General features: G+C 47.4%; 1 protein-coding gene across 4 annotated transcripts in view; it reads left to right on the top strand.

The window, feature by feature from the left end:
- The window catches only part of IQCG (IQ motif containing G), a 40,672-nt gene extending 25,314 nt beyond the window's left edge, over positions 1 to 15,358 (top strand). For 2 of the 4 annotated variants that reach the window (XM_065557583.1, XM_008173724.4), the window contains 5 exons: positions 615 to 776; positions 1,141 to 1,215; positions 6,359 to 6,490; positions 7,872 to 7,973; positions 10,874 to 15,358. In XM_065557583.1, the coding sequence (XP_065413655.1) occupies positions 615 to 776; positions 1,141 to 1,215; positions 6,359 to 6,490; positions 7,872 to 7,973; positions 10,874 to 11,011 (609 nt within the window). In that variant the 3' untranslated portion in view covers positions 11,012 to 15,358. The remainder of the gene's footprint in view (positions 1 to 614; positions 777 to 1,140; positions 1,216 to 6,358; positions 6,491 to 7,871; positions 7,974 to 10,873) is intronic. The other 2 variants (XM_042843921.2, XM_065557584.1) reach the window with 2 other exon arrangements.

Raw genomic sequence — 15,358 nt, 5'->3', positions numbered from 1 at the left:
TTTATACATATTTTTTCATCTCTGTGTGTGTGTGTACAGTGAAATCAACATTTACTGCAATTTATTCATAAAATCCAACCCTTTCAAGCATATGTTTAAGTAATGAAGTACTTTAATTCTTTCACTTCCTAGACTGTAATGCTTGCTTGGTGGATAATTACACCCTCATGATGATGTATTTTACTCTCAGTACCGTAACCCCATCGTGATGTAGCTCCTGTCTAGGAGCTCTGCTGAGGCCAGTGGCATTATGATCAGAAGGTGACACTCTGAAACATGAGCAGAGACACAAGGGGGATGGTGGAGGATAAGGTAACATGGAGGCTACCAGGGTTGAACATGGCCCTAAGAGTGTGGGGAGCAAAATCCCTCTCAGCCCCTCCTCTCTCCCATCTCCCAGAGTCAGTAACTCAGCACCAGAGTCAATAACTCAGCGCCAGCCCCCTGTCTTGATGAGGGGGAGAAGCCTTCAGCACTATGATTTTTAAACATGTGAGGTGGGACACAGGTGAGTTTGCCTGGAGTAGTGGGCACAAGAGATTGAGAGGTGACTTGCATTTTGAAGCTCACTTTTATGCCCCCCCATATACCCCTCCCTCCTGCCTATTCTTCAGAACCGGAATGAGATGATTGCATACCTCAAAGACCAGCTTCAAGAGATGAAGGCCAAGACAGACATGGAGAGCCACTATGTGAAGAAAGACACAGAGCTCCAGGTCTACCAGACCCAGAAAAAGTGCAGCAACTCAGAGAGTGACCTGTTCAATGAAATTGAGGTAAGCACCATCTTTGGGCCTGCGTGTAAAGTATCTCCAGCTAGTAAGGCGAGAGCTGGCTGACTGCAGATTGCATTGCCACCAAACAGCCAACATGTAACTCACCCTGCAAAGAGAGGTTTGTTTTACACGCAGGTGGCACAAGCTCCTCCATCTCACCCACCAGCCTTTTGTTCCTAGATTTCACTCTCTTACATAGAACAACTGGCTTTTTATTGACACTGCAGAGCAAGAACCTGTCACTTTCAGACGTGCTGTCCATTCACCACTACGAGCAGTCACTCGCCGGCGCACCCTCGTCACAGTGTATGCATATGTGCGTGCCAAGCTAGCCTCTGACCTGTTCTGTCTTTATTGATCACAGAAGCTGAGGATCAAAAATGATGAGGAGATTAGAGTCCACGTGGAGATTGAAAATTTCCTCAGGCAACAACAGATGGTGGGTGACAAATGTTTTCAATTAGCACTTAAGGCAGCAACCTATAAAAATCACATCCGCTTATTCCTAGGGTGGCAATTAGTGTCTTAAGGAAAACAGTTAATGTCCATCTATCCCTCAACCAGCTTCAAGACTGTTGTTGGAATTACCATTTGCCCCCAAAACATAACACTGGTTACCTGAATTTTGGATTATTTTAAATCTGGATCTATTTCCTCCAAATCAAAATTGAGATGGGACAGATTTGTTCATCCAGATGCTGCGGGTTCTCCCCCCCACCACAAGATGTTCAGATAATTGGGCTTTAAGTTAAAGTACATTCATTGCAAACAGGTCAGACTTCCAGCAGCACCAGGAGCTGGCATTAATACATGCAACAGAACTACAGCTTCACAGGCCCAGGAGTTGCACATGTAAACTAGGACACTGGGGGCAAGGAAAGACGTTATAGAAGCCATCAATCTGTTTTTGCTTTATCCTAGCCTGTTTGCTCAGAGGGAAATCCAGCTGGGTAGGATAAATATCGATTCACAACTCTTTTGATAGACTCAGATTGCAATCCATCCATAATGTCTGTTATTTTAATTCAGATTGCCCACGATCCATAATGTCTGTTGTATTATTTTATATGGAAGAAAGGACCCAAAGAGTCAAAGATGTTAACACAACCCTGAAACTGTTCAACATTCAACAGCATTGGACAAGGTTCAGGGTTTGCTCTAGAGAGACTTCAGCCTGCTTAGTACCATGGCAAACATACTATAAAAAATCCTTTATAACCTTTTATTAAAGATACAGAAAAAGGAGGCAAAGCAGTTAAAGCATTTGAAATGTAAGGTATTAAGTAAGGTTTTAATTTTAACATCCCCTGTTCCCTTCCCTTAAGCTGTAGAGAGTCTTTAGAAGAAGAAAACCCATGTCTGACGGTCTCTAAGATGGTGTTAAAAATTGTAATAATTGTCCTTTTTGGGGAAGAGAGAAGACATTAGTTGAGATGAGCTGGAGCTGTCCTTGCTGTTGTTAAAGTCCGATCCCATTTCCTTGAAGGCAAAACAAGAAACACACACAAAAGGGAAAAGAGACAATGCAGTGTCTGTCTCTGGAGTTGACTTTCACTCAGGGCCGCCCAGAGGATTCAGGGGGCCTGGGGCAAAGCGGGGGAGCGGACATAAAAAAAGGCGCCACCCGCTGCGGCGCTTGTACTCACCGGGTGGCACTCCGAGTCTGTGGCGGCGGCAGGTCCTTCACTCGCTCCGTGTCTTCGGCAGCACTGAAGGGCCTGCCGCCGAAGTGCCGCCGAAGACCCGGACTGCTGCCGGGAGAGGAAAAATTAAAAAGGCGCCGCTAGCCAGGGAAAGGATTCTTGGCCAGGGCTCGCGGGACCCCTGCAGGGCCCGGGGCAAATTGCCCCACTTGCCTCCCTCCCCTCCCCTCCCCTCCCCTCCCCCCGGCGGTCCTGCTTTCACTTGCAACCTCACTGTTGGACAAACACAGGCCCAGCACATGGTCTTATCAGCCATTCAGAGAGCTGGAAAACTTGTACCAGCATCAGCCTGTTGAGGGCATTGCTTTTAGCTGCCTTTCTGGTCATAGGCTTACAGCAGTGTTGCAAAATATGCAGTCTTGGCCAGCTAAGCCAGACTCTTATTAGGCAAAAGGAGAGGGATAGGAAAGAAAGAAGGTAAGGAAGGAAAAAAGAGTGTGTGAGTGTGAGAGAGAGAGAGAGACCGTCTCACATCCCAGGTTGTGTTCTAGGATTTAGCCAGAGTCAGTGAATGTGACGGTGGCTCAGTCTGGTCAGGACGTCTCTCAGGATTAGGACAAAGAAGGTCCAAGGTTGAAGCTCACTCCTTCCCCTTCTGTCAGCCAGTGTTCACTTCCTTTATTCACCGTCTTTGATAGGCTTAGTAACCTGGTGGGAGCAGTAGAGGTGATATATTTTGATTTCAGTGAGGCTTTTGACACAGTCCCATGTGACGTTCTCATAAGCAAACCAGGGAGATGTGGTCTGGATGAAATTACTATAAGGTGAGTGCACAACCCGTTGAAAGACCGTATTCAAAGAGTAGTTATCAATGGTCTGCTGTCAAATTGAGAGACCGTATCCAGTGGGGTCCTGCAAGGGTCAGTCCTGGGTCTGGTACTAGGCAATATTTTCATTAATGATTTGGATAATGGAGTAGAGAGTATGCTTATAAAATCTGCAATGACACCAATCTGGGAGGGTCTGTTTAAAATTCAAAATGACCTTGGAAAACCGGAGAATTGGTCTGAATTTAACCAGATGAAATTTAATAAAGACAAGTGCAGAGTACTTCACTTAGGAAGGAAAAATCAAATGCACCACTACAAAATGGGGAATAACTGTCTAGATGGTAGTGCTGCTGAAAAGGATCTGGGGGTTATAGTGGGCCACAAACTGAATGAGTCATCAATGTGATGCAGCTGCAAAAAAGGCTAGTATGATTCTGGAGTGTATTAACAAGAGTGTTTGTAAAACACAGGAGGTGATTGTCCCACTGTACTTGGCACTGGTGAGGTCCCAGCTAGAGGACTGTGACCAATTCTGGGCACTGCACTTTGGGAAAGATGTGGACAGACTAGAAAGAGTCCAGAGGAGAGCAACAAAAATGATCAAAGGTTTAGAAAACCTGACCTATGAAGAAAGGTTAAAAAAACTGGGCATGTTTAGTCTTGAGGAAAGAAGACTGAGGGAGAACCTGCTAAGTCTTCCAATGTGTTAGGGGCTGTTATAAAGGGAACGGTGATTGTTCTCCATGCCCAGTAAAGGTAGGACAAGAAGTAGTGGACTTAATCTGCAGCAAGGGAGATTTAGGTGAGATGTTAGGAAAAACTTTCTAACTCTAAGGGTAGTTAAACTCTGGAATAGGCTTCAAAGGGAGGTTGTGGAATCCCCATCACTGGAAGCTTTTAAAAACAAGTTGGACAAACACTTGCCATGGATGGTCTAGGTTTACTTGGTCCTGCCACAGCGCAAGGGGCTGGACTTGATGACTTCTCAAGATCCTTTCCAGCCATACATTTCTACAATTCCCCTCCATTCAGTTTGCCAGCATTGCGGTAGCTGGCTTTTTCCCAAAGTCTCTTCTCGAGGACCCCAAAAGGGAGTGCTGGGTGGAACATCCCATGCCCTCATCATTTTGTTAATCAGTTAGGACTAATTTCCGACACCAATTTTGGTCAGTTCATTTCCAGTCGTACAATTCTCTTGTTTACCAGGCAGGATCTTAACACAGTCCTTGAATTATATCAGGAGGCCTTTTCGTTTGAACTAATTCAGTCTGTCTCGCTTTATAAACTTCTGTCCACTTCCCCACAGTTAGGCCCATAATGAGGGTACCTTTGTAGGCCCAATTATCACAGCATGTCCTTGTGTCATCTCCGATGCAACTGTTCAAACAAAGCTTTCCCAGCACTGAACCAGGGCCTTTCAGACCGGTGACTTCTCTGATGGTAAGTAAATACTGCTTGCCTTTTAAAGCCTATTAATATTTTTTAGCGTCTCTCAAACTTCTTAGCCGAAAAAGGTAAAAGCCACGTATTAACACGACATCTCACATCTCTTCCAAGGGGAAACAGGGAACATGTATCCCAGCAATCAGTAAGCAAAGGGAACCTGAGCATATCACCCTTCTTCGTAGCCAGACTGTGGGTCCACGTTTAGTTCACTTTCCAGAACGGCAATATTTTAAAGTGTTAAGTCACACTGAGGACTTAAGGGAACTATGATTGGCCGTCCCAATACATGATCATTGTTTGACACCACCTGAGAATGAGCTGAAAATATACTAACTGTACCATATTATACTATACTGTGTCTGGTATAGAGAATTGTCATCCTCATCTCTAGGGGACGCGAGGTGCCAAGTGGCTCAGTGGTCAGAAAAGGCATCTTTGGGACTACTTTGAGGTAGTTTTTCCCTACGTCCCAGAGACATTGGACACCACCAAGGTTCAGGAGTGAGGGGATTTCCCAGTAAAGGTGATAACATGTAGGCAGAAGTATGAGTCCTTCATCCAAAGGCTTCATAGCGTAGTCTGTGCTCCACAGGGAATTGGCCGGCCATACAGGGCTGACTCCTCCTTTCCAGGCTGCTAAATCACAGTAAGAGTTTAAAAGTCATTCAGCACTGTCTTCGGGTTACTTTGCCATGTGAGTGATTGCTATCGTTGCCCCAGGGATGTTATTCAACTGTTAATGGGAGGAAGCAGTCTGTGCAGGTGTTCGTGAAACAATCTACATACTGAAATGCGGTCCACATCCTGAAAAGGCATGGGCACCTGTCCCATGGATCCTATCCCTGCCGTGTTTGGGGATAAGTCCAGGAAGTGGCTTGCATGCCCTAAATGGAAGTTTACCTTTGTAATTCTAAGGGTAGGTCTACACTTACCTCCAGGTCCGGCGCTAAGCAATCGATCTTCTGGGATCGATTTATCGCGTCTTGTCTAGATGCAATAAATCGATCCCGGATCAATCCCAGAAGTGCTCGCTGTCGACGCCGGTACTCCAGCTCAGCAAGAGGAGTACGCGGCATCGATGGGGGAGCCAGCCTGCCGTGTCTGGACCCACGGTAAGTTCGAACTAAGGTACTTCAAATTCAACTACGTTATTAATGTAGCTGAATTTGCGTACCTTAGTTCGAAGTGGGGGGTTAGTGTGGACCAGGCCTAAGAATCTGTAGGGCCTAATCATCAATGATGAAGCTATGAGCCATATGTACTTCTTTTGGCCAGCACTTTTGGGGTGATATCTGTCATTTATTGCACTGGGGTTTACCATGTATTAAGCCAACATCTAGCGGTTCTCCAACTTTTCCATTCTTCAGACCCCTCTGAGGGACATTGCCCCACATCCCCTTAGCCCTCCATGGCTTGGCTCTCCAAAGCTTTTGACCTCCAGGATGGGCTCTGCAGTCCACTAGTAGCTCCGCACTAGCTCCAGGATTTTGGCTCTTTGAAGGGTTGGGGTACGCTGAGGAATTGCCGTGCTGTGTAACGTCAATGTTACTCTGACGGAAAGACGGCAGACTGATCAGATGATAGAAAGTTTTCAGTAGCATTACTAATCCTTTCGGTGCATTCTGTCTGCTGTGCTAAGTGTCACAGTATGTCCCCTACACAGAAGTTGGAAGAGAAGCTAGAATACTGGATGGAGAAGTATGAAAAGGACACGGAAGCTAAACAGCAAGAACTGAACACTCTAAAAGCATCCAAGGCAAATGATTTAGCAGCACTGCAGGAACTAGCCAAGCAGGTATGAGATCAGCAGTGGACTAAAGGATTCTGTGAACCAGCATTTCACTGCCCAGGCAACATCCCAAAAGCTGGGCCCTGGGCACTTCCCCACCCTCACTCTTTTCATTCACCCAGAACAAGGGAAGAGAACTATGGGAGAGAAAAGATTGAGTAACCCATGGAGCTGTTCAATAGAATAGGCAGGAACAACACAGCAAGTGGTGTCAGGAGGGAGCCACAGGGGGCATGAATCCTCTGTTCTCTGCATGTGACTCTGGTCAAGAAATGCCATTGTTTGTTGTTTTTCCTATGGCCGTTTTGGGTGTACGAGAGTGGCAAGTAACTGAAGGGCTTTTGTGAGGGGCAAGGGAGGACAAATTCCCTTCCCAATGTGTGCCTCACCTTGGGTCACACAAGCTATTGCTAGTCCAGGGGAGAGGGGCTCCGTGGAATTTTAACCCGCTTGCTAGCGACCGCTGGCAGTGCAGACTAAGGGCTATCTCTGAGGGCTTGCCGGCTGCCCTGCAGTTCGGACTGTGGGGGCATGAATAGCAGTGGCACCAAAGTGCTGCGTGTAATTCCCCACCCCCCCTGTGGGCATTAACTAAAGGGTTATTGTAGGTGTTGTAATGATGCTCACTCTGAACCCTGGTAACACCCTGTTAAACAGAAAGCTCTGATGACAATGTTCCTGGAGAATCTCTCAACAAAATCTCACTGGTGTAATGATTGTTCTGTTTCCGATATTTACATGGCAAGGATTTGTAAACATGTGAAAACTTCCTAAAGAAGTAGTTTAACAAAAAGGTTCCTGGTTCACATGAACATAGTCCTGTTGAAGAGGGTTACACTAGTGCACACTATTTGTTCCCACCCTGGTAGTCAGAACTGCGGGGCAGTGTAGACATAGCTTGTTTACTAAGTTCTAAGCGCCTGCTTGTGGAGTTAGAGGACACTCAACTCCTTGCCCCGTCGAGCAACTCATCTTCCATTCTGCATGTAAAACGTAGGTCAATTGTCATCCCTGTGTCCCAATCATTCTGCCACGTCCCCATGTGCTCGGGGTGACGTGCTACCAACACCTGTTCCACCAGAAGCCAGACAAGACACACTTTCTGCAGCAGAACATCAGGGGGTTCAATATGTTCAGGCAGTGAATGGGGCAACTTACAGGTTTATGATGGGGAACACAGTTATATGCAGCATTTGCACTGCAGAGCTGGGACAGCCCCCAGGGAAAGGAACCGAGGGAGAAGGCCCGTGGCTTGCACATCAGCCCCATGGCGTAGCTATGAGGGACAAGCCTTGTTCAGGGAGCTCCTGAATTCAAAGATATCATGATGCCCTCAGTCCATTTCTAAGCGAAGCATGTTCTAGAGCGTCTCTGTGCATTTCTGCAGTGCCAGTTATTTGAACAAGTCATCGTCGAGGATCGGGTGGAAAAGGAGGCAGCAAGAAGGAAGGTAGAGCAGGATGCGTTGGAATTAAAGAGCGTCAAGAAGGTAAAAGGGAAAGTGCTACCAGTTATACGGCTCATGAATTATCTGTACGCGAGGGGGCTCCTTTCAGTCAGCAACACGTACTGAAAGGTTTGGCCAGCATGGCCTGGGATTGGCAAGCGCCGCCATTGGGGTGCGGAGAAGAGAGGGGTCTGCCGCATGTCCAAACTGCTGTTTGTTCTCCCCACTCTTCTCGTCCCTCCCTGGGTAGAACAGCCACAAAGTGAATAGTCACCTACTGAATCAGGAAGGAAATAAAGGGAAAGTCTTGGCTCCCAGAGTGAAGATTTGGGGGGCCTTTTGTCCATCACACCATCTGTGCAGCAAGGATGACGCCACAGAGGGAGGGTTGCAGTGTAATCCCTTCCATCAGTCCAAGAACCGCCCACCACCTAGTGACTACACAGGCCAGGAAGAGCCCAACCTGCTACAGCTTAGGACATTGGTCCCTTTACAGCAGGTGCCACAGTCTACACTGTACCTGGCGGCCTTCTTGCTTTCAAGCTGCCTCCCACTGGCCTTTCACAGGGTTTGTTGCAGGGCCACTGGTACTGGGTTTCTTTTGAACGTGGTTAAGAAAAGTAGCATTGAAGTACTTGCTGAGAACAAGTACGGGCATGTCGGAAGCAGTGGGTGATGGGAGTACCGATTCCATGTGCAGTCCCAGCATAGGTGGGCAACTGCGTGTGCACATCGGACTTTTAGAAAATGCGGCCCCAAGAGCTAATGAGAGAGGATTTAAAGATGACCTGCAAAAGGAAGGCAAGTGGGGTTGGGCCCGTTGTTTGCTTCTTTATGATAGTTTGGGTTTTAAGGGGGCCATTTAGGGAACTGGGGTAAAAATCTGTCTGGGGATTGGTCCTGCTTTGAGCAGGGGGTTGGACTAGATGATCCCTTCCAACCCTGATATTCTATGATTCTATGTGAACATACAGGTCTGTCGCATCTTAGGGGCATTTAACATGTGCAATTTCAGCTTTACACGGTCGGCAAAACCAAAACAAAAAAAAAGAGAAAAATAATAATTTAAATACTGTTTCTGTAGTGCGGGCGATTCCACCCGCCATTACACTCAATGTAATTTTGACTATAGGCGATTTTCGTTTTAGGCGCTGACTGCGGAACGTAACCCCAGCGTAAGATGAGACAGACCTGTACCATATATTTAATTTAAGGCAGAAAAAAATCAGGAACACTTAGTCGGGCTTTTCTGCTGTTGCCGGAAGGACTCACTGGAGTCTCCTCCACTCTAGGCTGTTACTTGAATAAAACACTGAGCTAGCAATTGAGCACGGTGCAGCCCGTAAACTAGAGTCCAAAGCAGCTAGTCTATAATCTAGACTGCATGGAAATCTATCAAGGGGTTTTCTGTAGCACCCATCACCTTAGTATCTAAGCCAGGGGTCGGCAACCTTTCAGAAGCGGTGTGCCGAGTCTTCACTTATGTACTTTAACTTAAGGTTTTGCGTGCCAGTAATACATTTTAATGTTTTTTAGAAGGTCTCTCTCTGTGTCTATATTATATAACTAAACTATTGTTGTATGTAAAGTAAACACGGTTTTCAAAATGTTTAAGAAGCTTAATTTAAAATTAAATTAAAATGCTGATCTTATTCCGTCGGCCCACTCAGCCCGCTGCTGGCCTGGGGTTCCATTCACCTAGTTCGGCAGCCGGCTGAGCAGGGCCTGTGGAACCCCGGCTGGCAAGGGGCTGGCAGCCGGGACCCCAGACTGGGGGTGCAGGTGGGAATTGGTGGTGGGGGGTTGCAGGAGCTCTCGTTTAGTGCTCAGGGTGGGGATGTGGGGGAGTGCAAGTGTCAGGGCATGGGGTGTGGGGGGGCTGGGTATGTGTGGGGGGTGCAGGAGTCAGAACGGGGGCTGGAGGTGTGTGAGGGGATGCAGGGGTCAGGGCTGGGTGTGTGTAGGGATGCAGGGGTCAGGGCAGAAGGCTGTGTGTGTGAGGGCGTTCAGGGCAGAGGGCTGTGTGTGTGTGTGGGGGTGGTTCATGGGTCAGTGCAGAAGGCTGGGAGTGTGGGGGGAGGGGTTCAGGGGTCAGGGCAGAGGACTGGGGTGCTCAGCTTGTGGGAGTGCTCACGGCAGGGGGCTGGAGGGGATATGCCCCATTCCCACCCCTTTCTCCAGGGCCCCGTCCCCACCTCTTCTCTGCCTCCTTCCAGGAGCAGCGAGCACACTGTGGCTTGGCTCGGCTCCCCCTCCCCCTCGCAAGGGCGATCAGCTGATCGGTGGCAGGGAGAGGGAGTGGGAGGGGCAGGAAAGCACCACGCTGGGGGAAGAAGAGAAGGAGGGGGAGCTTGGCTGCCGGGAAGACCAAGCTTCTGCCTTCTGCCCCGCAGGAGAAATCGGTGGGCAGGGGGGCTGAGTGGGGCCAGGACCCTGGCAGGCAGCAGCGTGCCATCAAAAATCGGCTCGCGTGCTGCAGGTTGCCGACCCCTGATCTAAGCACTTAGGTTTGGAATGTTTCCAAGGCAAAGAGTTGGTGCATATGGAGCCAGTGCTGAGGGTAGCACTGGCAGCCGGCACCAGGCTGCTGGCCTAGGAGACGCTGGCAGACAGCAGACTTAGGGCGGGATCCAGGTTCCGGCACTCCCAGCGGGTGCCTCGAGGAGGCTGGAGATCAGAACGTGTCACAGAGCAGTATTCCCTGGCACTCTCGGGTTCACCATTCGGATTTTCTTGTAATGTTTTTACATAAATGTAACATCAGACAACCAGAAAGCCCGTCCCTTTTCCCACAGCACTGAGCCAATGGGGCGTACTCGATACCCCCTAGAGGGGGAGGCATGGCACGATGGCAGCTGACTTCCCCAAGACCAGCCACTCTGAACAGGGGGGAGTGTGACTCTAGCTTTGGAAAACTAACTCTCCTCCTTTCCTGCTTCCAGCTACAGGCCTGGTGGAGAGGCACAATGGTTCGCCATAACATCGGCCCCTATAAGGCCCTCAAGAAGTCTAAAGAGGACGAGCCAAAGGGCAAAGACAAAGGGAAAAAGGGAAAAGCTGGAGCTAAGAAAAAGAAGTGATGGCCATAGACTCCTGCTCTCATTAGACCCCCAGGGCCCTGGACGTTTGGGCTCTCGTCAGGGAGGAACACGGGCTTGTGTGCACAGAGTAGAAATAAAGCCCTCAGCAGCGTTCTGGGCCAGGCTGGAGTTCATTTTCTTGACAGGAAGGAGTTTAAGATGAAGTTTCTTGCACAGGTCTGACCTCTCCAGCTCAAGGTAACTAGAGCTTAGCAATCCGCTACTGCCATTTTGAACCTGCCTTGCGCTGAGCGCACACATTATCCCGAGAGCACAGGAAGCTGGAACGATATCGCCCTCAAGATTTTTCTGCAGCCTTAAACTAATTAGTCATCTGGGTATAATTCACACCCTGTTCACAAGCTTGAAAATGCAGCTGTATTAAAGGCACTGTGCACTCGAATATTCACCACTTCTCCCCGTCACTGCGCTGGCAATGGTCGAAATGCTAGGGTGGTCTGGGGGCACTCGTCCTTCACCACTGCTTTGGCTAATGCCGCTCAGAGCAGGTCTAGACAGCTTGGTGGCCATCACTCACAGCTGGTCTTGGGTGGGGCTTCCATTGTTATTGTCAGTGCTAGATCAATGGTAGGAGAACTGCTAAAGATTCTCAGTGTAGATGGAGCCTTGTTCAGAGTGTTTGTTTCTATTCTCACAGTCCTCCTGCCAGAAGTCCGTGTAGCCCTGCAGGAGATAAGGAAAGAATCATGCCCTAGTGAGGTGTAACTGTGGGAAGGTAATAGAATGTCCTTGGTACAGAGCAAGACATCCTTTGGCATCCGGTACCCGAGAGCTGCTCTCTCAAACGCCAGAGTGCAGTGAAGTGATGACAGCCTGGCTGTTACCTTGAAAGAGAATTGGGGGTGGGGGGAAGACAGAGTTCTGCTCTGTTATCCCCACTGTGGGTCCAGTTCTTTGAAATGAGATTGTACTGCAATCCGTGTACACAGTGGAAACAATCAACAGTGTAAAACTGCAGAGGGGCTGAGGGGGGTTGGGGGTTTTTAATACGCCCACACTGAAAGAGATGGATCAGAGGCTGTTTTCACTCTGAGACCATTTAAGAGCGGTATCAGGAGAGTGTAGCTGTCCAAATACATTCACATCGGAGAGTCAAACTGTACCAAAAGTTCTCTTAAGTTCAAGTAAAAATACTTCAACTGCAAGTGGCAAAGCTGTTGGGCTTTGAATTCGGAGAGCTCAGTGGTGGCTGGAGCCTGGAGTTTATTCTGCGTTAATATATCATGGAAGTGACAGTGGCCTTCTGAAAATTCACACACGTCAGGCAAGCTGGAGTTACAGTCATTGGCATCATTACTCTACGTTAATCAGGAAGCACTCCCTTTTCAGTCACTGATCCCAAATGAGAACACATTGTAACTTGTCTTCCTCATGCCACATTGGGGCAAGAACAGGCCTTACTCCTGGATGATGTTTACGTCACACGTCTGCAGCAGGCGCCTCATAGCAACCGCTGCAGTTTAAGTTTAATTTTAACTCCCCCTTTTCATGCGCTCAGAACGTTTAGAAACATTTCATTTTGAGGCTAAAACTGTCCAGGCTTGGTCTGTGCTGACCGGTGATTTTTATTTATTTATTTTATTGTGAAGTTTGAGCAAAATCCCTTCAGACATACGAGTTATGGAAAAGGAGGGAAAATGCACTTTTCCTATTGTAAAAAATAAATAAATCCTAACCACACCTTTTTAGAGACAGCTCCAGTACAAAGAGCTAAAGTTTGAAACAGCCTGGGCAGGATGGTGAGTGGGGATTAGCGCCTTTGCTTGCTTCGGGGCAACAGGGGAGTGAAAAAGCACTTCTCATTCTAAGGACATTGTTCTGGAACTTCACTTCTGGGCTCCAGTTCCTTAGCACGAATCCACTGGCACTGCCTTGGCTCTTCCAAGGTTTTTGACCCTTGAGGATTACTGTCGTGGGGTACACTGCAAGCCAGTGGGTATCACATGGTAGGTGCTAGATGTAAATTACATGCAAAGCCCCCATTTGTGTGACCCAGCTGCAGTGAATTATGATGCAAACTGGAAAGGAGGCAGTAATGGTGGTTATGAAATTATCCAGGTATCACTTTTAGTGAAATGGTTCTGACTATGTCTCAAAAGGGAAAACATCCATAAATACCGGAATCCACTCCAATTATAACGTTAGTTTGTTTCTGAAAGTAGGAGGACATTTTAAATGTCAGTTAAAGGAACAATAACATTGGGTTTGTGTTCATTTGTGGAGGGTAAACGGGGCCTGGATGGTTTTCATCAAAAAAGCATCCTCTCCCCACACTTTGCTGTTTCTTATCAAACATACCCTGGGAGACTCCATGGTAATTGGAAAACTAATAAAATTAAAGAGTGAAAATTAAGCAAATGAGAGGAGAAAGGGTCTTTAGTCAGACTGCTTAGAAGTGGGTGTTTTCCCTTTGTTAGCGTTTATAAATCAAATGCCGAATGAACACTTGATTTTGTTAACAACTCAACACTCCAGCTGGTGTAAGAGCTCACAATACACGAGGAGCTGCAAGAGGTCCACCAAAAGCCGGGGAGATCAGCCTTTACATTCAGATTTTTCTAATGTTTCTAATGTAAAAAAAGGCAGAACATTTTAAGAAAGTTCAGCCCTCTTCTATACATTTAGAGGACATAAATCTGATCAAGCATCTCTTCCAGTGCGCCAAATGCTTAGCAGCCCCCCAGGGCGGCTGCCTACCCATTCTCCCCTGTTTGGAAGGTAGAACTGGGACAGACCGTGGCACAGAGGGCTGAAGCACTGTCATAGGGCTGTAGGGGGAGGTTACGGTCATCCAGGTCTAACAGGAGAGGAACAGAGCTCAAGCTCCGACAGGGCTTCTTACAAATTCCTCAAAGCAGCTGCCTTCCCAGCTCCAGAGATGATCTCCTGCTGGGCAGCGCTTCTGAGCCCCACAGAGCAGTGCCCTGCTCCAAAGTAACTTAAGAGCCGCAAGGGCACCCTCCCTCCACCCCCGATGTCAGTACTTCAGTCACGGCTGCCCTGTCTCTTTCTGAGAGAAGATCTAGAGGGCCAGCTCATTCCTCACTGCTTGCTGTTCTGAGTTGCGAACCATCTCCCCCCAGCCTCCCGCTCTGTCCTTTGGTAAGTCAGCGGAACAGGAAACCCACTGAACTTCCCCATTGTTTGGTGAAACAGACCCAGAGGAGAGTCAAAATGGGAAAGTGGACAAGTTGAGCTGCCCACAAAAGTAGCCATTTTGGTGGAGTTTGGCATCGGAACCTGTATGTGTGCGCAGCTTGGCAAAAAATAAGACAGTAGCACGGGAGGGCCGCCCAGTGCCACTAATAGGGGTGGCTGCACACTTGCATTATACACAGGCCAGGACTTCGGATACTTCCCAGTAATTGGGAGGGGAGGAAGTTCTGGGTCTGAGGGTGAGATTAGTGACGCAGGTTTGTGGAATGATTCCATACTAAGTTCCATATTTGGAAGATTTGCCTTGAGGTAGATTTGCGGGGATTTAACAGCATCAGTTCCCTGAGAGTGACTGTCTGATATGTCAGAGTGAATCTCCTGAGGGGAAGCTAAAGGTTCCCCAAGTGTCAAAGCCAAATGTTGCTAGGTTATAACTCCAGCAAAGAAGGTTCAAAACCAAAACGACCTCTCCAGTTTTGTTGGAAAAAATTCAGACCCTGCAATTTTAAGTGGAGCGGTGAAAGGGATGCTGCTTTGTGGCTCAGAGGACCAGCGTGCCCAAGTATCACCCACTAGAGAGCAAATGGAGCAGTGTAGCTCTTTGAACTGGTGGTAAGTATATACTGCATCAGAGCAGAAAGGATATGCTGACTTGGCTAAAAGACTGTTTCGCCTCGAAACATTAATAGCCATGCACACAACATGCTGCTTTCTCTGGTGACTGTCTTCCGTTGACAAAGATGTTAATAAGCTTAACACCTAATTCCCACACAAACTATAAGGCAGGAGTTACGGCTGCAGGCACATATTAGTGATTTGAATTAGGGCTGTCAAGCGATTAAACAAATTAATCATGATTAAAATAATTAATTGTTATTAATTGAGCTGTTAAACCATAATATAATACCATTTATATAAACATTTTTGGATGTTTTCCACATCTTCAAATATATTGATTTCAATTACAACACAGAATACAAAGTGTACAGTGCTCACTTTATATTGATTATAAATATCTGTACTGTAAAAATAAAAAATAGTATTTTTAAATTTATCTAATACAAGTACTGTAGAGCAATCTCTATCATGAAAGTTGAACGTACAAATGTAGAGTTATGTACAAAAAAACCCTGCATTCAAAAATAAAACAACGTAAAACTTTAGAGTCTA

This window comes from Chrysemys picta, chromosome 9, assembly GCF_011386835.1.
Source record: "Chrysemys picta bellii isolate R12L10 chromosome 9, ASM1138683v2, whole genome shotgun sequence".
Classification (NCBI taxonomy): Eukaryota; Metazoa; Chordata; order Testudines; family Emydidae; genus Chrysemys; species Chrysemys picta.
The sequence above is the reverse complement of the archived record's forward strand: the minus strand, read 5'-3'. Positions and strand labels throughout refer to the sequence as shown.